We start from the raw sequence: 25,802 nt of genomic DNA, 5'->3' as shown, positions 1-25,802 counted from the left end.
AACAAGTTCAGGAAAATGTGAATCGTTGAAAGACAATGTCAAATTATTTATTTGTGGTAGCTTATTAGTACAGAATTTATTATGTAACTTGGGCGTGTGTTTGTCTGCCTTATTTCAGGGACCGCCTGGAGAGGGTGGCCTACCTGGTCCAGATGGAAGACCTGGTGCACCAGTAAGTTTGCTACAATTGAGCCAGTGGTGTAATGCAAGTCCATCCATTGTGGGGGCGTTGGAAGGCATATGGTCTTACCTTCTACTACATTTCACTAAGCTACCTTACCATAACTACAAAACGTGAACAACAAAAAGCCATGTTATTTAATTTCATTACTTAATGAGAGTAATTTGTTCAATTCCTGACTCTTGGCCTTTCATGAACAGTGGACTAACCTGATTAAGGTCTAAACTTAGCCCACCTTTATGAATACAAGCCTGTGGGATTTTTCCTTTAATGTTAGAGTGACATAAAGTGCCTCACACTTGGCACTCAATACATCAGGGTCTAAGGTAATACAGGTATTAACCTATTAAGTCTAACTACCAACATGACCACTAAATTTAGCCATTGGAGTTAACATAATTGTTTGGTTGATGTGTTGTTGGTCTGTTGTCAGAATTATTAACTCAGTTCTAGGCTCTTCATGAATATATCCCTATGTGAATATTTCTTTTAGGGTCAGAAAAGAATAAAGAACCTGATACTTGGTGTTCCATAAATCAGTGGACTACAAAATTTATCCAAGTCTAACTTAGTCCACCTATATGAATACAATCCTATGGGACTATTTTGTTAGAATTGGAATGGAATTAAGTACCAGACTTTTGGTGCTGCGTGAATCAGTCAGGCTATTGTCAGTTTCATAACTGTGATGGAGGTATTAACTCAGTCCACCTTGTGTATATTTTCCTATAGGGTCGGAATGGATCGGACGGTCAGCCTGGTGACCGAGGTCCTGAGGGTCCACCAGGAGACGACGGACCTCCAGGAGAGGGCGGTAGACCAGGAAACCCGGTCAGTATTCTCCCATCCCCCTACTTAACGTGCAAGAGCCCCGTAACACAAAGATCATCTTCATCATCAATCATTAAAATCTGTTGTTACTCCAATCTTGCAGAAGTTAATTGTATCTAACAATTTTTTATTTGTTTTTAAATTTTTTTTTTCCCCTTCCACAGGGTTCTTTATTTTCAAAACAAATTTCATCATATACAGAACATCCATATATCATATACAAATAACTAAAGAAATAATTTCCATACATAATGGCTTGACACAGATAATAATCGTCACAGCCAAAAACTTTTGTGGCAGATAAAAACAAACAAATGACAAAATTAGTACTTTAAATATATAATTAAAAAAAAAAAAAAAAAAACATAAAATACATGATCATGTTTATGTTAGCACATTTCCAACACTCTCAAAATATTTTCTAAAGTGAAACCATTTCTTTTTCAGTTTATTCTCTCTGAGATTTGTTTGGTATATATATTTTTCCATTTCATAATAACGTTTTACAGCTGATAAAATTATATCAAATGATGGTAGTTGATTTCGTAATTTAGCTGAAAATATTTCTTGTCTTACAACCATCAGAACACAGTTGAGTGCATTATTGTTGCTACCGCAAAATCCAAACAATTTATTTTGATTTGTAAATTTGATCCTTTCCCCCGTATTACGAAATATCCAGAACTCTAACTTCGACCATACTTCATTAGAATAGTTACAAAAGCAAAAAACATGTATGATAGTTTCATCATTGTTACTACAAAAAGTACACTTCTTGTCAGCCACTACACCAAATCTTAACAAACTGTCCTTCCTATATAATATTCTATTTAAAATCTTGATTTGAAACCACCTCATGTTGATATCTATTGTTGACTGAAATGGAATTTGACAGTACGAACCCCAAAGTACATCTTGAAAATCTAAAAAACTTTTCCACTTTGTAAGGGCTTTACATTCTTTTACTTTGTTTTTTAGCAAAGACTGATAAATATGTGAACAACCAACATTTGTTTTCACCACAAGGTGCACGGCTTCGGGAATGATAGGTTCTAAGGCCTTACTAGGAGCTACATGTGTAGTCATTTTAAAACCTGACCGAATTGCATTACAAAGACCATAGTACTGGAGGAAATTTGTTTGTATGTCAAATCTCTGTTGAAACTCAAAATATGAACAAAAAGAACCATCTATTTTTAGGATGTCATTCACAAAACGTATTCCTCGTAAATTCCAAGCCCCCCAAAATACCACTTTGTCATTTATTTTAATGTGGGGGTTATTCCAGAGAGGTTGACTTGCAATGTCGTCAATAAGAAGTTTGACCAAGTCTGACCAAGCGAAAAGGACCTCTTTCCAAAATGGATTTGGAGTCAAGTCTGCTAATTTTCTAAAATAATGTGAGCCCATATACAGGTGAAAAAATAGGTTTGGGGCAAGAATGAATTGAACATGTGAAAAGTGAAACTTTCTATCGGAGAATTAGTTACAAATCTTCTAATCAATGATATTTTCAGGGATTTAGCATGAATGTAACTAACAATGCTATGTATATGAATTTGTAACATAAACTTAGATTTGATTGTAAATTTACAATAATTGAAGGAGATGGGGAAATACAATTAATTGTTACTCTTTACATTAAAGGGCCTAGACCATAGATAGTTGGTTCTCAACTTTATATAATAAACTTCAGAGGCACGGTAAAAAAGGGCATTTGGAATCGGAAAATAGTACGGCTCAACATTCCTCATGTAATAATACAATAAAACTATTGAAAATGCTGTTGCATATGAGCCTAGAATACGTCAGGGTTTAAAATGTTTACAATGTTTACCTTTAGTACATGTTTAAGGTAAAATAACTATTTAACACTTCCGAGATGTTTTTATTGTCAATGAATATATATATTAAAGTTTTTTAAAGCTAATAATTCAGAAGCTGAAGCAAAATTCATCAGAGATATGAATAAGAGTGTGTGTTACAGTTTTTATATTTCAAGTTTGTTTTAGAGGTTAGTGATAGGAATATTTTTTTGTCCAAGGTTGAAGTTGATTAGTGTTAGAATTTAAATTAGTGCTGTAAGTCAGACGCTATGTTCGTGTCCGGTTCGGTTCGGCAGAGTTCGGCAATTTTTCACCCGAACTTGGTTCGGTTCGGGGTTCGGTAATATAATAGCAAGCAGCGTTATAGCCACGGCGGTCGGCACTGGGTGGGCCGGCCTGCCTGCCGGGCCCGACCAGCACGGAGGACTTCTGCACACTGCTTCCGACCAGCATGAATTTCACATTAAAAACTGCTCTAAACGTAATTATTTGTGAAGAAAAATACTACTTACGTTCGTATTTCCGTCTTGAATCGTGTTTTATTTTCAAGTTTAAAAGAATCATGTTTTCAATTTGTCAATAAATGATATTTTGTAGAGATTTTCCGAGATGGTTGTTGTCTAATATTACAGTCATGAAAGCTGCCATCTCGAATAGAGACTCATGCAGGCTCGTCAATAACTGTTTTTTATAAGTTTTTATTTTCAATAGGAAAAATATAAAATCCTGATTTTTCCTGAATAAATAAATACCATACTATAATATATATTTATTTCATTATTTATATTGTAAAATTTGTCCGATATTGTTACAATTAAAATATAATTTTGTTGTTGAATGGATTTGAGCTGAGGTTGTTTTGATCACGAACATGTTTATGACTTGCGATCGCGACGTAGCGTGGTCAGGATTTGGGATTTAAATGGCGCTAGTGAAGTCGCGCCCACCACCGGATAGGCATAAATCACAAAGGCGGAAAATGGGAAAAAAGTAAATACAAAATGAGCAATCATGACATGAAAATTAGGTACAAAATGACAAGTTTATTAGCTTGCAAAAACATTTACATTTTTCTGCCGAACATCCGAACCAGGCCTTTGTGTTCGGTTCGGTTCGGTTCGGTTCGGAAGTGCCATGTTCGGCGAACTTCCGTTCGGTTCGGCGGTTCGGCTACAGCACTAATTTAAATTCATCTGTATTGCACGCAGAGCTCTTTTTGCTCAACCTGTTAGTAACTGTTGTAAACAGCACACCTCTATAAATCGATGGATACTTTGGTAGGTTTGACTGATTATAATATTGTTAGGAAATCGTCAGTGTGGTGATAAAAACTTTGTAACTCAATATCTTTTTCATAATTTTATAGCCAGGACAAATTTGATGTGCAACCCATGCAATTCTTGTCAGCAAAAATAATGTCGCAAGCTAACAGTTTCGCAAAATTGTCAATGCTCTTACTATGTTCCAAACTGATATAGGTCTGGTAAAATTTAAATTTTTTAGTTACAAATTTTGAGTTACAAGATTTTTATGTTGAAACGTAGCTGTCATGAAAATGAAAACATTTAAAGCCCCTTTGAACTAGTTTGGCATGGAAATTAGACCTCTATGCCAGTCACTGGCACTGAGGCAGTGAGGTGGTTATCTCCTCAAATCAGCTCTCAGTTAACAGAAGAAAAAGAGGATCATGGGGGACCAACAGGCACCGATTAGGCATTGTTTGATATATGAAGGGCGCAAGTAGCTGTAAGTAGTGCAGTGGGTCTTTAAGTCACAATTTGTTTTCACCCCACCAACACAAAATTGGTTGCTTGACTCCAACTGTTATAATGAGGGCTGTCTACTCCTCAGGGTAGGATGGGCCTCCCAGGAGATACAGGATCCAAAGGGGAGAGAGGAGAGGATGGAAACAGAGGCCCTCCCGGGATCAGGGGTTTGTTGGGAATGCCGGTAAGTAAAAGCTGCTATTGGAGTTAGTATTCTGTATCTATAGGCCTGACTTCGCTAGCTCGAGATTGCAAAATAGCCCGCTATTTCTGATTTTGGAAATAATCCCAAAGTTTCATATCGCGTCTTCATCAGCTCGAGACTTGACCTTGAAACTTGAACCTTGAGCTCGAGAAATTAGCTCGAGATATTTTGCTCACCATTTTCGCATAATGCGAGTCTTCGGGCTGCATGGTGAAGACGCACCAGACAAATAGCGGGATATTTTGCAAACTAGTCTAAGATATCTTGGGATGATTATCTTGACCAAATATATCTCGCTAATTGCATTTTGGGGCTGATGAAGATGCAAATTAACTGGATAATTTGCGATCGGGATAGTTCAAATAGCGGGGTGTTTGGCAGTCTCGAGCTGATGAAAACAGGCCTTAGGATTGTCTGGTTGGAGCCAGAAGGGTGTCAACTCATATTATTTTAGACATAGTTTATATGCCATGAGGCTCAAATAGACAATATATCTCATGTTATAACAATGTTAATTATAACATAATACTAACTTGGGTTTACCTGGTGTAGATAATTGAACTATAGCTTATTTGCCCCTCGTCATGTTTGGTAGTCCCAGGTATGGTGAGTACTGGTGGTCATTGATTAAATTTCTGTACTGAGCTGCCTTTGTGCATGCATGTACAGAAGAAAGACATTCGCACAAGCACCAATAAGTGCTATTCCATACAGTTTCAACTTGTCCTGACAATGTACATAGAAGACAGCATCATTTTAAGAATACGGCCCCAGACTTCAGGACAGAAGATTGTTTACTCTTGGTCCAAAGTAGGGAGATGAGTTTTTAATCCTGGGGGCGTTTCACAAAACTGGTCATCAGTGACAAATGACATTATTTGTTATAAGCTACTGAAATCCTTGCTTCTGATTGGTTATCAGCAGATTTGTCATTGATTTTTGTCATTTGTCATTGAAAAAAGGCTTTGTGAAACGGGTCCCTAGTCTGTTTACATAGATATAAAACGTTTAAAGATAATTCATCCTCTTGTTATGCATGACTTGCAGTTTGCATGGCTTAGTCTAGAAATTATGTAATTTTTATTTCTATCACTGTTTCCCATGAATGATTTAAATATTGATTTGATGTTGCTTCTCTCTCTCAGGGTGATTTAGGCCCGAAAGGTAGATCTGGTAGTAGGGGTACGATAGGAGAAGCTGGCCATAGGGGGTTTCCAGGGACCGGTGGACCTGCTGGACCTAAAGGTTATCACGTAAGTTATTGTTTCAGTTCAATTTCTATCCTGGCTGTGCAAGCTTGGTTAATTGGGGAGGAAGTCATGTACCTACTGGTTATGGTCATTAAAGCCTAGGTCACTAATGCTATTACGAACTGCTACGAACGCCGTACAAACAATTTTCAGACAATGGAAATTCGGGAAAGACAATGGAAAAACAGGGAGATTCGTATGATATTATCGTTCGTACGAACCTTTGTGACCGTAACATTAGTTAGCTGTTTCCATACCCAATCTGCCAAGCTGGAGCCACCAGTGTTCTCATTAGTTTTATTTCATCTTTAAATAAAATGTTCTACTGTGCTATATGTTGCCAAAATGAGTAATGCATCAATAAGTAAGTTTGAAATATTTGTTACAGATGCAATGAAGAGGTTTACCCATGTTACAACTTACTTCCACACAGATAGTTTTAAGTTCCAAAGAGTTGGATATAATAGCAATATCTATGACGATTTAACCTAGACTATCTGTTTATAATCTTGGATCTATTGTTTTATAATTGTGATTCTGCAATGTGTCTTTTAGTTGCTATATTTACATATGATATGTGATATGGGCCGCTCTTGCATTCAATACATTTCTTCCTTCCAGATATCCACCCAAATAGTGCTCAATGCCTGTACAATTAATAGATTCTTGACCAAAAAACTATACTCTGAAGGTGATACAATAATACATATATAAACATATTTAGGAGAAAACTCTTGAAATTCAGTTTTTTCATAAAAGTCGTCTACAGTCTCACAATCTTTCATTGATTTCTGGAATCTAGTCCACAACCAGGGAGTTGTAGACATTAATGCTCCCACTGATTTCCCAATGATCATTTTGTTTTAGGTACAGGTAGAGTACGTAGATTTATTGGATGAACCAGGGCAAAATGACTTGTGGAGGTTGATTAGAATAGAGAAGAGGTCCATAATCTTGAGATGATAAATCCACTTCACCTCTGCTATATCCAATCTAAAAGATATGTGACATCGCACCTTTTCCTTGCGGTTACAAAGCGCTGCACACACCGCTCCACAATGTTTGGGCCACTTATAACAAAAAGTTATTCACTTCTCAGAGATCAGTTAAGTATATATATATGTAGGCTAAAGTATTTTCTAGCAGAATATATGTGACTTGAGTAATTTCTTGAAGTGGTCAACAGATGAGGCGGTATATGTATTGTGAATGTTGAAGCTCAGTTTCTATTTTCTCACCTGACAGGGAATGCAAGGGGAAGAAGGAGACGGAGGAAGAGCAGGAACAGTTGGACCAAAGGTAAAGTTGGAATCCAGACCCAGTATTCAATTTAGTACTTTAATCTTGGTACAGTCAAACCTGTCTATAGCGACTGCCCAAGAAGTGGCCTTTGTAGACAGGCTCCTCTAGTACATGAATAAATGAGAAACCATTTTCAAGGGAAACAACAAATGTGGCCTTTGTAGACAGGTGGTCTTTTTAGACAAGTGGTCACTAAAGCAGGTTTGACTGTATATTACTCAGTCTTTAGCTCAGATAACATAGTTCAGACAACTTTGGTATTCAATTAAATTTTATGACTAACTATGACTAACTATTAAAATGACCACTATGACCACTATGACAGATTTGACTCCATTCCTCCTAGAGGATGACCACTACAGACAGGTGGTCTTTATGTAGAGTTGGCCACACGGTGGATACAGGTGGTATTAATATAGAGTTGGCCACTATGACAGATTTTAGCCAATACATCTTAGAGGAGACTACAGATGACCACTATAGTACAGTGGTCTTAATATAGAGGTGGACACTAAGACAGATTTTACCCAATACATCTAAATAATAATATGACAAATTTATATAGCGCTTGTGACAAAAGTTTCAAAGCGCTGTACATGTACACAAATCAAAATTACTTTTTAGAGGAGACTACAGATGACCACTTTAGTACAGTGGTCTTAATATAGAGGTGGACACCAAGACAGAATTTACTCTATTCTATACTAGAGGAAGACAATATGGTTGACCTTCGGCAGACATGTGGCCACTGTGACAGATAACTGTACTACCTCCAATAGATACAATATAAATAAAGTGACCACTGTGTTTGGGTGTGTGTTTGTCATTCACTATATGATTATTCATGTTTTTGAACTGGCCTCTAGTATGGCCATCCATAGGTTTCGAACCATATTGCAGTAGTTTTTAGGCAATAGAGTACCGAAGCTGTGACGTCATAAAAATCTATTTTTAGAATTTCTCAATTTTTTCTTCATTTTCCGAAAGAACATCAAAAATAATGACCAAATGTCGAAAACCAATTGAATATGTTAAATATTGGCTGAGATATGACCATCTGAATAAAGATACTCCCCATAGGAACTCAGTGTTATATGTTCTGGCTCCTAATGGTTAGGAGCCAGACCATATAACACTGAGTTCCCATAGGACATATATTCATTCGGATGGTCATAACTCAGCCAATATTTAACATATTCAATTGGTTTTCTACATTTGGACATTATTTTTGGTGTTCTTTCGGAATATGAAGAAAAATTTGAGAAATTCTAAAAATAGATTTTTGATGACGTCACACTTCACCACTCTATGACAGAAAGCTGACTGCACCGCTGTTAGCACAATCATCATCTATAGACAGGTGGTCTTTTTTCGGAGACTGATAGCGTCCAATGCAGGTTGGACTGTATTTCCTATTGTTTTATTTTCCATCTCTCATCTGTCAGAGCCAATATGGGTTACCCTTTTAGACAGGGGATGTTCATACAGAGGTGGCCACTATGACAGGTTTAACTGTATTTTGTCTCTTTTGACTAGGGTGATACAGGCGATGATGGACAGACAGGTCATCCTGGACAAGATGGTGATATGGGATTCCCCGGCTTACCTGGCATGGGAGGATCCCCAGGTCTACCGGTGAGTCAGATTAGGAGATGGAATCAACTTAAATTCTTTTTATATTTATGTAAAACTAATATAAAGAAGTGTATGAAGAAACACTTACCATGAATATATGTAAGTGAAGGTGGAGTGCACAAAAGAGACATACAAAACGTCGAGCCACTCCTGCCACCCATCCTCTCCAAGCGCTATAGTTCTCCTTAGAACTATATAATAAGAAAGATAACTTACAGTCTTTTTCAAGTCTACACCAACAGTCCTTTTCAGGACTACACACCCTCGAGAAAGATTACTGAGAGTTCTTTTGCAGGACTCAATCTTCCCTCTCTCTCACGTGGTGCATCCGCAAGCCCACTATATAAGAGACATATCCTTTAAATAGCAGTGTAAGAACTTGCTTTTAGAGAAGTGCCTTTTTGTGTATGAACCTCATACCATACCATGATCATTCGATCCCGATTCTGCATTTCTCAAGCTTTCTTTCACAATAATGCCCAACCTACATATCTCTACATGATGTTTTGTTGCACTACATTTTGCCCAATGACATTCGCAAAAGAACAGTTCTACGTGTAGTACCCACAAGTACCTGTCCTGTAGCTGATTAATTATTGTGCAAATTTCCATATATCGTTTCATATATAAATGCAGGGCTCACAGCATTTATTCACACTATCCTGTTTTTTCGACATTTAAAAGGAGGATAGTAAGAGACAACGAAAACAAATAGAGAATTGCAAATGTCTACAACAGTGGACACACTGACGTCCGTATAATGTGCTTTACTAGATTGCTAGATCATTGTTTGACACATTATGTCGCATCTTAATAAAATATCTCATTGTCAGATCCAGGGATTGTTGTGGATTAGTGGGAAATGGCGCCCATGAAATATGACGACCCATTTGTTGTTGTTGCTCATCAGAGAATTTCCAAACTTGTGCCCCTCCTACCCAAGAATCTTGGATCGGCCATTGCTTTTTTGTGTGGAATAACAGGTTTCCACCCGAGATATATTTATATTTCATCGTTTCTTTTCTTTTTTGCTTCATTTTAGGGATATGTAGGTATTCCAGGACAGCCAGGAGCTGCAGCCATAGGACCACCGGTATGTGCATGGTAGTGATTGAAGTCTTTAATGTGTTCTTATAAGTTGAAGGGTACTAATCATATAAAATATGATTTATGTGCATATAGATGTAGAATGTGTGAAATCAGTCCAGGCAAAAATTAACCTTATACTGATTAATTGTAAATGAGTATGAAGGAAAGGGTAACATAAAACTCAGTACAAGGAATCCAAGTTGGACTTGGGTTCCTTGCATGCCCTATTCTCTTTATTGGATAGATAGTCTACTCCCTTCAAGGTGCTTTTCAGTTTACCAAGAGTTTAATTAAACATACGTCTGTGTAGCTGTAATATTGTCATTATGATGGGGTTTTTTTTGACAGATTTTATGAACCAAACTTGTGATATTTTCAGGACAGACTTTCTTAAAAGACATCTGTCAGACTTAATGCAAAGGCGACTGTTTCAAAGATGCTTATGACTTTACTTGTGTTTATACCAGGGTCCTCCGGGGCCTAAGGGATTAATTGGAGAGCCAGGACAGCGAGGACCAGCAGGGGAAGATGGTGAAAGGGCGCCGACTGGGCCTAGGGGCTTACCAGGTGAACCAGGTACACCAGGACAACCTGGAAGGAATGGATCATCCGGAGTATTGGTAAGTTGGGCTGTACTTCACATTATATTGCAAAATATGTAATTGAGACAATTTTGGCTTTGAATGCAGTGGTACACTTCACCACATAATGTTCTATTCAATTCCATGGGGTTTATTAAGAATACAAAGTAGTTGTCCAGGGACTAATTGCACAAAGTACTCTACCATGTAAAAATGGCTATAAAATAGGATCATCGATTAAAAAACCAAGAAAATCAAGAAGAAGTTAAATTACGCAGTCATTACACCTCAAAAACTGAACACACATTCATACAAGTCAACAAAACGATTTTGCAAAACAGAAGCAAAAGATATTTTTTTAAACTGAAAATTCCAAGATACATAACTATTTGCCAATCAAAGCGCAATGTTGGATTAAAGAGAAATGAGACAGAAACTATATGTTTTGTAATACAATCATAAAGGAAACTTGTGATATTAAGAGTAAATGACCAATTGGTAGTAAAATATATATTATGGGAATCTATTGGATCTTAGAAGTCTTAACAAAATTGTTTAAGTGAGAAAATGTATGCATGTCTTATATCGACCTATATTGCACAAATTCCATTATTTATTCATTAATTTTCACATTAGCAGAAACAGAGCATTTGATTACAGAAGCAGAGCATATCAATTTTGTAACATATCCATTGTTAAAATAATGATAACAAAAAAGGAACCTTTAACATATATAAAACAATGAGTATAATACCAATGGCAATAAATGGCACTGTGACATGGAATTAATAAGTTTGGCAAGAGTTGGGACATTTGATTGTTTATATCGTTGACTTGCTTGCGGAATGTGTATGAGATGAGAATTTCTAAGTCCAGGTCACGAAAGATGTTGCCATTCAGTTGGGAGCAAGTCTTGATGGTGCAATGAGACATGGATTGGTTTCGCGAAGGTAGTGAATAAGTCATTTCCTATGTGTAGTAATTAGGAATGGAATGCTAAAGATCATGCTTCCCATTTCTTATAGTGATGCTGATCAGGGTACGAGATCATCCTAAGCGCCCTACATTGTTCTTGCTCTATATTGTTGGACTGATAAGTTTTCAAGCCACTGCTCCAAACCAGTGCACAAAATTCCATCAAAGGCCGGATAAACATGGTTAACATGAGCACAAGATCAGTGTTTGATACTCATTCCTTTTCAATTTACAAAAGTTGTAGAGGTGTCCGGATGCACGTTGGATGAGTTGTTCAACTTACACATCCCACTTAAGGTTTGACTGAATGGTAACACTGAGGAGGTGGAGTGATGATACAGATTCAAGAACTTTGGTAATCAAGGGTGGAGGTGGGCCATTACGTAGGAAACTGACATGCATCACTTTGCATTTTTCAGCCTTTGTTTTCATTGAATTAAACAGGCTCCATTCTGATGCATCTACACAAGATTGAAGATGACCCGAGTCTGATTTGTGGACAACTTATTAAGCGATAGTCAAGTCATCAACATGCTTTCATTTTTTCTCTGTAGTTAAGGCAGCGTCGTTGATCATGATCAGCAAGATAACAGGGCCAATTTTTATATAATTTTTGACCCATTCTTTATCATTTCGTTGACGGACAATGGAAATTTGTATGTCACGTGCTGTGACCTTTTCTTGGTTTTAGCGAAATAACCATCTGATCGCCCTTCATCACAGGGTCGTGATAGTCACCTCCATGTCTGTAAGAACTTTGTCCAGAACTGCATTTCCTCTGGTGGGTTTAGTAACTATCTGGCGTAGTAAAGTATGCATGCTCAATAAGCGGAGTCTTGAGGTCATTGACGTCTCCCATTATTAGGAAAGTGGCACTGTCTAACATCATGCAGATCGTATCAACCAAGTTGATGATGTGAGTACAAAGTTCCTCTTGGTAAGGAGATCTTGGCGGACAGTAAACAACACCAGCAAAAATATTACTTTTCCATGGTTCCCTTGAAGATGACTTCAACCTCGACTCACAGAACTTCAAGGTGTGGTGGTACAATGTCATCAAAGACTCGAGTAGCATTCATATCGTCACAAACAAAGAGTGCCACACCTCCTCTGATGCGGCTATCACGATCATGATGGACCTGATGAATTGATAGTGTTGATATTTTGAAATAAACAAATTTACAAATTAACAGTTCTGATTGATTTGCAAACAACCTTTTTATTGAGTTGAATTCTTTGACTGTCGATCTGTGTGAGCCAATTCCTAAAAAAAAGGATGAGGTTGATGTAGTTTGTCCTCTTTTGTGTTTTTTTTTCCCAGGGGGTTGAGGCAGCTGGTGGAGCTGCAGGAATCCCGGGACCTCCTGGACTACAGGTAAGCTTTCATAATTTAACTTCTGCCATGTGTCATGCCTAAATAGGGGATGCAACTGATAACAAACAGTTGTTACTATACATCCTACTTCTGCCACCAGGTTATGTTTGGATGTAGGATGACACTGGTAAACGACAATTAGTATACACTGCTGGCACCGTGCTATGTTTTGAAGTAGGATTACACTGAAACCTGGAAAAAATCTTATGGGAATGAGACAAATCAGTATTTAATGAATAAGGTGACAATTATTTGACATTCCAACACTGCCACCATGTGATTAGATGAAGGATGACAATATTAAGTATAGCTGCCATCTTGTTATGTTTCTATGAAGAATATGGCATTGGTAAATGACAAATAGTACACATCCCATGACTGCCACATGTTATGTTCAGATTAAGAATGACACTAGTAAATGACAATTATTATATATCCCACCGCTGCCACAATGTCATGTTTATATGTAGGATGACACTAGTAAATGGTTATTATTATATATCCCACTGCTGCCACAATGTCATGTTTATATGTAGGATGACACTAGTAAATGGTTATTATTATATATCCCACCACTGCCACAATGTCGTGTTTATATGTAGGATGACACTAGTAAATGATGATTATTATATATCCCACCGCTGCCACGATATCATGTTTATATGTAGGATGACACTAGTAAATGGTTATTATTATACATCCCACCACTGCCACAATGTCATGTTTATATGTAGGATGACACTAGTAAATGGTTATTATTATACATCCCACCACTGCCACAATGTCATGTTTATATGTAGGATGACACTAGTAAATGGTTATTATTATACATCCCACCACTGCCACAATGTCGTGTTCATATGTAGGATGACACTAGTAAATGGTTATTATTATACATCCCACCGCTGCCACAATGTCGTGTTCATATGTAGGATGACACTAGTAAATGGTTATTATTATACATCCCACCACTGCCACAATGTCATGTTTATATGTAGGATGACACTAGTAAATGGTTATTATTATACATCCCACCGCTGCCACAATGTCGTGTTCATATGTAGGATGACACTAGTAAATGGTTATTATTATATATCCCACCGCTGCCACAATGTCATGTTTATATGTAGGATGACACTAGTAAATGGTTATTATTATATATCCCACGCTGCCACAATGTCATGTTTATATGTAGGATGACACTAGTAAATGGTTATTATTATATATCCAACCGCTGCCACAATGTCATGCTTATATGTAGGATGACACTAGTAAATGGTTATTATTATATATCCCACCGCTGCCACAATGTCATGCTTATATGTAGGATGACACTAGTAAATGGTTATTATTATATATCCCACCGCTGCCACAATGTCATGTTTATATGTAGGATGACTCTAGTAAATGGTGATTATCATGCATCTTTAGTTGTGTGCTTTTTTAATGCCATCTTTGACAAATTGGTGCTGCTAGTCTCGTATGAAGTCTGAAATGACCACTTTTGACATATGAATTAACCGGCAGAAACTACAACAGCTTATCGCTTTTCTTGTTATATTCAGGACTCTCAAATTTCTTATAATATCAATAGGAGATAAAATAGAAAATATCATATGCACAGAGTAAATAAAACTTTAGAAAAATTTATAATGATTAAACACATTTCATATGCCTGCAACACTTTGAATATTCTATTTGTAGTGTGATATTTCCAATTGTAAACTTCTCCAAGTATATTTCTTTATTCTTACTTTTGCTTCTTGCTATTTTTCGAATTCTTTCAGGGAAGGAAAGGTGACCCTGGACCCATTGGAGAGCGGGGAGTTACTGGATTGGCAGTGAGTCTGATATTATGATCATTTTATTTCAAACTAATCGTGAGTTCTTATGAATAGAATTACATTTCAAGAAAAAACAGCTTGTATTCATTTCATCTAGTTGTGTTTCATCTCTTATTATAAAGTGACTAATTTTCGTACTTGGAGGAGAGACACAGTGATTCATTTTGCTTTCTCCCTCCCAGGTATAGGTGATTCCAAAGACCTATTAATAATGTGAGTATGTTTCTGTACACAGGGTCCTAAAGGAGAAACAGGGGAGCAAGGGGAGGCAGGCATTCCAGGACCCCTTGGCCCTCGGGGACCACCAGGAGATATTGGCTTTCAGGGACCGTCGGGTGAAATGGGCCTCAAGGGGGAAAGAGGCGGCAATGGAGTGAAGGTAATAATACAAATAGAATAATGTCTTGTTTACCAAGGGTATACCTTTTATTACCCTGGCTGAGCTACCATGATGAGACGTGCCAGTATTAAAGGAATTTCTTCTTACCACATACCCATTTAGCTATACCTGGGTAAAGATGTCTTAACAAAGGACATTTGTTCTTTGGAAAGTACACCCCTTTCAAATAGTCATGTTTTTATTATTGTATTGTATTGTATCTGTATGTTTTTATGTTTGGGGTTGCTTGTTTACAAGTTTTTAACTTATTTTAGCAATCCCGGTATTTATAATGATTTCATTTTGATTTTTATCTTTTGCCGAATATATTTGGAGTGAATTGAATTGAATTGAATTATGCACACTTTTAAACATAACATGCAATGTTGTGAACAAACAAGGAAGAGCTTCATAAGAGAAGCTTTCGTTGTACAAGCACCTAGTCATAAATTCAGAGTAATGAGAAAATAAAATTCAGATTATCATGGAGTATAGCATCATGTGACCTATGACTGATCTAAGGGCGAATGATGGGGTTGCTATTGCCCTTGTTCATTAGCTATTTGATCTTGTCACTTTTCTCTTTCTCTTTCTCTCTCAATCTCTTTTCCTTTCAGGGAGATGCAGGAAATGATGGAACAATTGGAGACCCCGGATCCCGTGGATTACCGGTATGTCAATTAGCCTAATTTGATTGGCACTGAGCAGAGTTATTGCAATTTGTATTTGATTTATTCACTGTAACATACACATGGATTGGATTTCATAAATAGAATTCTAGCAGTTGTTAATCTAAGTAAATTTTATGAAATGGTTCCCTATTATATAAAGTTCATCTATAGACACATATCTCAATTAATATTCTTTGCAAGAAAATAGTCTCTAAGTCTTGACATCCATATATCAAATAAAACTTGTGCATAGAGATCAAAGATCATGCACCTGGCTACAAAGACTTTTTATGCCTCTACAATGAAGAACCGATTGATGGATTCCCGCCAAACTTGGGTCATGTATGTGTCTTGCAAAGCCAATGAACGGATTAGATTTTGAGGTCAAAGGTCGCAGAGCTCATTATGTGTGCAAAAATAGCTTGTGATCCACATTATCATTAGAACCAATAGACGCATTACCATCAAACTCAAGGCATTTATGTATCTTGCTAGGCCAATGAAGTGATATGATTTTGGGGTCATGAGGTCAAAGATCAAAGGGTCGTACATGTATATGAAAAATAGCTTGTAATCATGATATTCTTATTATTGACTGAATGATGTTTTTATGTGATGTTCATTGTTACTAGGGACCTAAAGGTGATGAAGGATCTCCAGGCCCTGCTGGTGAGCTGGGTACCAGGGTAAGTGCCAGTTGTCATGGTGATGAGGATGTTGATGGTATTATGTTGACCAAGAATCAGATGCTAACTACAATCCTGGATCTAATCCCAAACCTAATCCTAGTGCTGTAGCCGATCCGCCGAACCAACGGAAGTTCGCAGAACATAGCACTTTCGAATCAAGCCGAACCAAACCGAACGCAAAGGCCTGGTTCGGATGTTCGACAGAAAATGTGAATGTTTTCGCAAGCTAATTAATTCGTCATTTTGTACCTAATTTTCATGTCATGATTGCTCAATTCTTTATTTACTTTTTTCCCTCTTTCCTTCTTTGTGATTTATGCCTCTCCAAATTTTTTCTGATTGTCACAGATCCCGGGCATCACAAAACCACGACCTGCACCATACACCAATGCAAAAGTTTTTAGTTTTATACATACCGGTACATGTATGTCATACTTATAATGATTTTGTAGTAGATGTATGTATCACATCTTGTAGTATGATAATAGATGAAATGCTCAAATTTGAAGAATTTTTTTTTAGAAAAATAACCAAATAATTTTCTCTTTTCCCTATATACTCTCAGTAATTTCATAATTGTATTAAAATTTCCCATCAAGGGTTTGCGAGGAAGGAGAGGGATGCTTGGATCTGTGGGAATTCAAGGAACCTCAGGAGGCTTAGGTGGGAATGGAACCTTTGGCCTTGGGGGCAGAGCTGGAGGAAGGGTAAGTCAGAGCATATTCTCTCTTATTTCCCAAGTTCTACTGATTTTTGCAGATTTTAGAATAGCTACTGGGAATATAAGTTAAGAGCAGAGTACATTGCAAGCCGGACTATGGCACAAATCGGGTCAACTCAGTAAACAGGGACCGGTAACAAACAGCATCAAAATATCTTATTGTTCCTCATCTGATATCATGACAAACCTGCCATAGTAACCGTAAACAATTGAGGTCAAGTTGCGGTGAAAATGGCTTGATTTGTGACGTGTTTAAAGTTTAAACATGCCTTTGCATTTATCATTGTCGTATGAATGTGGATTTGTGTAACACACACACACTCATGGAAACAAAGCAAAGATGAGCTGATCAAAATCAGTGACCAATCAGAAAGTTTCTCTAGCTTTGTGGGTGGAGTTTGATACCAGCATGTAGTTTGGTGACCACACATGCATGCACCTCAGTGGGAGGTCAAGAAACTATGTTGTAACCATGTGCTCACCATACGTACATGTATGAGTGTGTGTATGATGAAAGTTTAGAAAATTGCCAGGTCAAGCTGAGCCCATGTATTTGGTTCTGAGGTATAGCAGATGAATTTCATTTTCACTTCTGTTCTACTTATTTTCCAGGGTAGATTTGGCTTCAGAGGACTACCGGGACCAGAGGGGCCGAAAGGTGAAAAGGGCAGCCTTGGACCAATAGGGCCAGCAGGTCCTCTGGGAGAAAGAGGCCCAAGAGTAAGAATTGACTCCTTAAAAGAAACCTCACCCTCGAAATAACTGTAGTTTTCTGAGAGATGTATTGTATTTTTGCCTATTAATCTACAAGATTCCCCACCGAAGCTAGTGTATGAGAGAGTATAAACATAGCATAACGTATATTTTCTCAGAATGACATGGGTATCTCCATTTTGTTGATAATGTGACATAACAAAGCTAATTTAGAATTAAGTTTACGCAATGAGATGCAAGTTGCTTTTCGCCCCCCCCCCCCCCCCAGGCGCAGGTGATGCCAATACTTAACGATAATTATAATAATAATAATTCTGTATTTTCATACAGTTTTCCTGCTTTTAACAGAACTACAATGACTAATGACAGAATGAGATAATTCTACAGCTGAGGGCTGGAGATTTGCCAAAGGCAAAGGTTTAATATTGTGATTGGTTTTTAGATTACGATTTACCTCAATAAATCAATGTATCTACTTATTATTGTGTTTAGCTTTAGAATTAGATATTAAAGCCATTCCAGGGATGACAAATTTAGAATGAGTTTAGTGATGGAAATGACTGCAGAGCTAATGTTTTGGTAGCATTTTTTGTAGAACCCTGGCTGACGCAAAGATGCAAAGCATATTATGTTCTTTTCTCTCCACAGGGCAAAAGGGGCATCCAAGGAGAGATAGGGGCACCTGGAGCTGTGGGAAAGAAGGGCTTCTTGGGCTACCCTGGACCATATGGACCTGAAGGGCCCGAGGGACCTAAGGTGAAATATCTATTACCTTGTTCATCTCAAATCCTTGTTTGAAATTAAATCTCTCTTTACCATAGGCAATTTAGTCCCATAATGGCAAGCACATTTTACTTTTGCTCACCCTTACTCCTTGTGTGAAGGGAAGTGAACTTTGTGTTTCACACCCATTTTTATACATATATGGGCTACCAGCCGTATACGGTCCCTTTTTCTCTGTATGATTATTTTATATGTATTTGTATCAGATTTTATTATACGGAAATAAAAACAACATACAAACAGATGCATGAAATTGCATTTACTTGTTTTACTCACCTGTTAACCTACTTATGGGCCTTAATACTGATTAACCAGATCATCAGCTCAACTTTCTTTCAATCATGTTTATTGCTACATGGACAAGTTGATAATTTATAAGATTGTCAAATTCAATTTTCATTAGTCCTTAAAAAGGTATTGAGATAGTACTCACAGAACAATGAATGGCATTGTCTGTTTTAAAAACTCTATTAGTTATCAATTCGTCCTTGTTTTCACGAAGTGACGGTAGCGAGGAAAATCATAATGCAAAGTGAATGCAATTTTTTTCACTACCGTCACTTCATGAAAACAGCGACAAATTGGACTACAAATGGCATAAATTTGGGGTTGCCCAATAGCATTGCCCAACAGAAAGGGTAAATGACACCTGGGCAACTGTTGATTGTGAGAATTTTCTTTTGACTAATCTCCATACATGTCGATGATGCAGAAAAGCTGTAATATGATGGAGGTTGGAAAGTCAGTTTTATTGAAAATCCCTATTTGTGTCTCAGCTAATGCAGGTTAATCTGTTGTGTGAATATGAGATTCTGTCACTTATCTCCTTTCAAAGCTCAGCTCCTTTTTGTGGCTCTAACTAGCTTACAATTGTATTTTTTTCTTTCAATGTTGCTATGCATATCCCATGTTTACATTTCTGAAGGGCAGGATGGGTCCAGATGGCTATGAAGGTTACCCTGGACCACAGGGGGTCCCAGGCTATCCTGGGCCACCAGGTCCTCGAGGGCCCAAAGGAGATGTAGGTATAGGAGGAGAGGAGGGCTTTCTGGGAGAGGAGGGCCCTCAAGGACCCAAAGGTGAACTGGTGAGTCAGTTTCTCTTCATCTGCTCTAGCTTGTACCACCAGTACTAGCACAGTCTACTAACTTACTGCAGGGAACCTGCAGGAAACTTCGTGCAATGTATAAGATTAGGCTGCTCTTTTTTGCTGCCATTTTCAGACTTCTTTGTCTTATACAATAGGCCTGTCATCATCAGCTCGAGATTGGCAAATAACCCACTATTTTAACTATCCCTTAACGGAATATTTGGTCAAGATAATATCCCGAGAAATCTTGGTCTTGTTTCCAAAATAGCTGGCTAATTTGCACCCATCTTCATCGGACCGAAGTACGGAGTCAATTTCTTGATCCCACTATGCACAATGATTTTCGGTTTTCCGTGTTTGTAAATAAACTGTACATGTGTGTACGATGGGACGCGTAGCACATGCGGTCTGCCGCATGTACTTGTACACATCTTTTACAGCACGGGTAAAATGCTAATTCTGCGTGCTGGTCATACAATCGGTCTCTGAAGTGCGTATGTGCCAATCTTGGGTTTATTTTTCGAGCTAGTTTGTGATGAGCATATTGGTCTGGTGAAGACGCAATTTTGAGCTTTGGTATTATATCTCGAGTCTGGAAATAGCAGGTTATTTGGCAATCTTGAGCTAATGAAAACAGGCCTAATGTATTCCTGATATCAAACTTTAACCTTGAGACTTTTATTGAGATTTTTGTTGTGGACGGGGATTGGCTTCCTCCTCAACATTTCAGTTACAGAGCAATTGATCACCATGAATTTTTCCACACAGCTTTGAATAAGTAAGGAACAAGACCAGACCATTTTGTCAGAAGTGAAATAATTAATTAATTTTCAATTTACTCAAAAGTAATTTGTGAATCTACATTTGTATTAATGACTTAAGTCAAAATGGTCATGTGAGAGTGGCTTTTTCTGTATACTTTTCTATAAAATTTGTGAACCTTTATACTGAACCGAAACTTTGATTATATTTTGATTTGGATGTATTTCTTGTTATTGTTTATAACACCACAATGATATAGTTTTCTTTTAAATAGAGATGGAACAGTAGTGATGGAATAGTGCTTGTTTGTAGCAAATTGTGTAAGATAACCAGTAAGAAAAGACCACATTGATATAGTTTTCTTTGAAATCATATTCGGTAAATATGGTTTGGTGCTAATATGTAAGATTACTAGGATAAATTACTTCATTTGATTATCTTCGTTTCTTTATATATTTCAAGGGAGAACCTGGCATTGATGGAAATCCTGGACTAAATGGTATCGCTGGATACAAGGTGAATGCTCTTTTTTTTATGTGGCTGAATTTTACTGAATTAAAACTAGACAAGACTGGATCTAGCTGGATGGGACAGGGCAGAATGATAATAAAATGAAATTGAAATTAGTTTGGTTTAATATAGTATTGCATAAAAATGATCAATAAGACAGGGTGAAAAGAATTATCATGAAATGAAGTAAATATGATCATACTAAATGAAAGACAATGAAATTATATGCAGTGATATACTACATCTAAATAATAAAAAATAATCATACTATAATCATGAAGTGAACTTTCAAAAGTGGATGAAAGAAGATCTGTTAAATGAAAGAAGATACTGTGAGCTAAATGAAAGGAATTCAACTCTATATGTTCATGATGCTTAGAATGCAAGTCTTCCTTGTAATACCTCAGTTACATGTCAAACCAACTCTGCCATTGGGGTACAGCAATTTTTGTTTGGTCAGATTTATGTCTGGTATCCGGCTGTTTGGAGTTGGTAGTAAAGAAGAGATTTGAAAAAAAATGATGTTTTTTTTTTTCAGGGTGAAGATGGTGAACTAGGTCTTCCTGGCAGGCCTGGAGCACTGGGACTAAGAGTAAGTACTTGTTTTCTTAAAGAAATCTGATTTTTCTCAGATTCTACAATTCTGTAATGAATAATGATGATGATGATATACTGGTATGGTCTTGTCTACCTAGGGTAGCCTCATGAGTATGAAGTCTGCTTTTCCTGATGACTCTAGGCACACCTGGATTGAGAGGGATACATTTGGGTAACACACCTTGCTAATGGACGTAATTAATAATGCCCTGAGCAGGGATCCAACCCTGGATTGAAGCAGATGTGGAAAGTTAATATCCCTTTTGATTCAGACATATTTCTGACTCATTTGTTTCATTATCTCAAAGTTTTAGAGTGAGAGCAAAAACTTATTTCCTGAGAAATATCTTTACCATGAAACTTCATAACATTTAAAGCCATCATCCTTCTAGGGACTATGATCTGCATTCTACTAATTCGGTTAAACCAACCCTTGGTCGAAAACCTAAGAATAACGTCCTTCGATACACCTATTTTTTCACAAAAGCTTAAGCCCAGCATCAGAATTAAATTTGAGTAGTTTACAGGCCCGTGTATATAAATCAGATTTAGGTGAACTGACATAATTCTCTCCTGTAATTCTTCCTTTATGTAACAGTTCGTATTACAAAAAAGATAATCATCAAAATCTGTTTATTTTTAAGAGGAATTTTAAGGAGAGGACTGAGAGAATTATCTATTGTATAGGTTCCTACATCTAACATTTATGTATCTATAGTACATGTATTACCCACACAAAAAAGCATCTTCAAAATTTGTTATTTTCAACTTGTTTTGCAGGGAAGGAAAAGGGGTAGAACAGGAGAGAAAGGGGACAAGGGAGACAAGGGCACACCTGGCAAGCCTGGAGCCTATGGATACCCTGGGAGAAGGGGCAATAGAGGCCCTTTGGTTAGTATAATGTGAAGGTTTGATACCCAGGTGGAAGGGGCAATAGAGGCCCTTTGGTTAGTATAATGTGAAGGTTTGATACCCTGGGAGAAGGGGCAATAGAGGCCCTTTGGTTAGTATAATGTGAAGGTTTGATACCCAGGTAGAAGGGGCAATAGAGGCCCTTTGGTTAGTATAATGTGAAGGTTTGATACCCTGGTAGAAGGGGTAACAGAGGCCCTTTGGTTAGTATGATGTGAAGGTTTGATACCCTGGTAGAAGGGGCGATAGAGGCCCTTTGGTTAGTATGATGTGAAGGTTTGATATCATCCCGGCTAAGGAAGCAGATCCGGGGGGCGTTTCACAGAAACTTGTCATCAGTGACAAATGACAGTTTTTGTTATAAGCTACTGAAATCCTTGCTTCTGATTGGTTATAAGCAAATTTGTCACTGATTTTTGTCATTTGTCATTGAAAAAAGGCTGTGTGAAACTGGTCCCAAATGTGTAGTAACACTGTTCAGTGGGGGATCCAGGCTGCATGGGTAAGTGTAAGTGCCGTCCCTGCCATAATTACATATTACGCCATCTTATATCCTTGTTTTCTTCCCAAATATTTCACACCGGAATTGTAAGATGCAGTTCCCCCATTTACAATTTATCAAGTTTTCTTGTATTTTATTTCACCCCTTCCCCCCCCCCCCCCCAAGTGATTGGAACCTGATGAAAGAGAAAGACAATCATTAAATTTATAGTGGAAAGGTTATATTGTGTGTTATGTAATAATGATGATTATAAGATTAAAGATGAATTTCTACAATGAATCATGAGCTATAGTCTCTCTATGTGCCTTGATGATGTTGATTTGATTAGTTCAAGGCAAATGTTGTTTTTTCTTGGAGGCAGGGACTGCGGGGCTTTCGAGGTCGCCGTGGAGTGCAGGGAGTGCCGGGTGTAGATGGGGAGAAAGGAGGGGTTGGAGCAGATGGTGCCAAAGGTGAAAAAGGAGACCAGGTAGGAAGAGTTTTAACATATCATCAGACATATGCAAACCATTACCTTCTTTCTAGATGCCATATCTGTTGACTTTAGTGATCATGTTATTCTGCAACTCTCTGTTTCCAGCCTTCACCAGGAGCTCCATTCTCAGGGGAGTGTTTCACAAAGACTAAAATCAACTTTAGGTCAGGCCGTTTATGCCACTGTTTGCTCTCACCATTTGCTGGCATTTTTTTCTCAAGGGACGTACAAATCGTGGTCACAAATCTACAGAATTTACCTTTTTTGATAGTTCATTATTGAATGAAAAATATTATCTAAAGATCATAATTGAGAGACCATTAGAGCAACCAGTGGAATGAATGATGGCCTGCCATACTGTAGTTAAGTCCAACTTAAAGTCGATCTTAGTCTTTGTGAAACAGCCCCCTGGTCTTTCACTCCTCTATAGTTGTCCTCAAGCTGTCTCTGCAGACGATGCAGCATACATATATAACTCATCTTCCTTAATGTCTCTTTCCTGTGATCTTTCTTGTGCAGATTCTCTAACCTCCTTTGTATCAGATGTCCCACAATTCCTATATGCTTAATCCATATCTTGAGGATCAATCTTCTTTTCACATTAACTCACTTTATTCTCACTCTATTGGTCCATGGAATCCCTCAGCATTCTTCTGAAAGCCATACCCCAACAAATGCAAAATAAAATTTGTTAACCTGAGGAAGATGAAACCTCTGTGGAATAGTTGTTCAGAAGTATTTTCTTAGTTTTTAAAAAGATATGACTGTCTTACAAAACAATTGTTAAGACTTTAAGAGACCAAGTAAAGGGACTTTATAGTTCCAATAGAGTCAAGCATATTTTGGAAAGACAAAAGTCTTACATAGTAGTTCGGTAGATTTATGGGGAGACTAGGTAAGAAGAATTGTGAGATATATTTAGTGTCAGGCATTTGCAAACCATCACCCAACCAAAATATATAAATGGAATATACCTGATATAGACAATATCTTTGTGAAGTATATGTAAGAGGTTCAAAGTTTTATATATGACTTTGAAATTTAAAAAATCTGACGATTAATTTGTTAGACTTTAGCAGTACAATAATATTGAATCAAACATTTATTCGGTAAATCCACTTATTGTACACTGACCCAGAGTTCTTAGTTCTTTTTGATACCACTTTTTGGTAGTTGCTGATTTTATTGTAATAATATATTTGTAAAGCACTTAGAGACATTTGTATTAAGCGCTATATAAAAGCTAAATATTCTTCTTCTTCTTATTATTATTATTGTGATTGTAATCTTTCCATGGCAGGGCTTACAAGGTATACCAGGTGAACGTGGTCCTAGGGGTGAGACTGATGATGCATTCGATGGAACACCCGGCCCTCCTGGTATTGATGGATTTAAAGGAGAAAAGGTTTAAAGATTTCCTTTATCTTCTTCTTTCTTGTATGTGCAGTGATTCTGTGTTTGGGCTTTAAAGGTTACTATAATCAACAACAACAAACTTTTGTGTATAGTTTTATGATGAATGAAATAAAATCAACCTTAAAAAGCGTTTACTTGGCATTCTATGCATTTAATGGTCAAAGAGTATGAAGAAAATAACAAATAACGGAAAACCCTACGCACGTAACCACAGTCGAACTTGGATACCATGCAAACCTTATTCTATGCATACCAATGCGTACCAATAGTCTAGTACTAGTCTACTCAGAAATCACTTTTATTTTATATGAGGGTGAAAGAGACCCTTGGATACAACTTTTCATCAAAAAATATTTATACAAGACATAAATCTGTCATAAAATGCTTGGGGAAACAATTGAGCAAATAAGTAGCTGCAATGGGAAAATGTTCTGAAAGACATATTTGTTCCTTGTTTTAGGTTTCATTTTTTTTGTCTTCCAAATTTTGCCACTGAAATATCTGAATAACAAAACTAGCTATAATTATACTGTTTTTTTTTACTTGTCAGTGAACAAATATGTTAACTGTTTACATTCTTTAAAAACACCTGTTCCTATTGTCTTATCATCCGTAGGGAAACATGGGACCCCGGGGGGAACAAGGACCCTTTGGACCCCCTGGACCGTCAGTGCCTGGATCTAGGGGCTATAGGGGCGATAGAGGAGATAATGGACTGCAG

The 25,802-nt window shown here is 37.3% G+C and overlaps 1 protein-coding gene across 1 annotated transcript in view; it reads left to right on the top strand.

The window, feature by feature from the left end:
* LOC762753 (collagen alpha-1(I) chain) overlaps nt 1–25,802 on the top strand; it is a 91,439-nt gene that overhangs the window by 47,618 nt on the left and 18,019 nt on the right. Inside the window, exons 14-36 of the mRNA XM_030997448.1 lie at nt 119–172; nt 914–1,012; nt 4,690–4,788; nt 5,955–6,062; nt 7,305–7,358; nt 8,898–8,996; nt 10,039–10,089; nt 10,553–10,705; nt 12,963–13,016; nt 14,804–14,857; nt 15,096–15,239; nt 15,857–15,910; nt 16,543–16,596; nt 17,199–17,306; nt 17,933–18,040; nt 18,683–18,790; nt 19,743–19,904; nt 21,132–21,185; nt 21,718–21,771; nt 22,557–22,667; nt 23,552–23,659; nt 24,966–25,070; nt 25,698–25,802. Coding sequence (XP_030853308.1) covers nt 119–172; nt 914–1,012; nt 4,690–4,788; nt 5,955–6,062; nt 7,305–7,358; nt 8,898–8,996; nt 10,039–10,089; nt 10,553–10,705; nt 12,963–13,016; nt 14,804–14,857; nt 15,096–15,239; nt 15,857–15,910; nt 16,543–16,596; nt 17,199–17,306; nt 17,933–18,040; nt 18,683–18,790; nt 19,743–19,904; nt 21,132–21,185; nt 21,718–21,771; nt 22,557–22,667; nt 23,552–23,659; nt 24,966–25,070; nt 25,698–25,802 — 2,100 coding nt within the window. The remainder of the gene's footprint in view (nt 1–118; nt 173–913; nt 1,013–4,689; nt 4,789–5,954; nt 6,063–7,304; nt 7,359–8,897; nt 8,997–10,038; nt 10,090–10,552; nt 10,706–12,962; nt 13,017–14,803; nt 14,858–15,095; nt 15,240–15,856; nt 15,911–16,542; nt 16,597–17,198; nt 17,307–17,932; nt 18,041–18,682; nt 18,791–19,742; nt 19,905–21,131; nt 21,186–21,717; nt 21,772–22,556; nt 22,668–23,551; nt 23,660–24,965; nt 25,071–25,697) is intronic.

The sequence above is a fragment of the Strongylocentrotus purpuratus genome, unplaced genomic scaffold, assembly GCF_000002235.5.
Source record: "Strongylocentrotus purpuratus isolate Spur 01 unplaced genomic scaffold, Spur_5.0 spur5_scaffold_4, whole genome shotgun sequence".
NCBI lineage: Eukaryota > Metazoa > Echinodermata > Echinoidea > Camarodonta > Strongylocentrotidae > Strongylocentrotus > Strongylocentrotus purpuratus.
The sequence above is the reverse complement of the archived record's forward strand: the minus strand, read 5'-3'. Positions and strand labels throughout refer to the sequence as shown.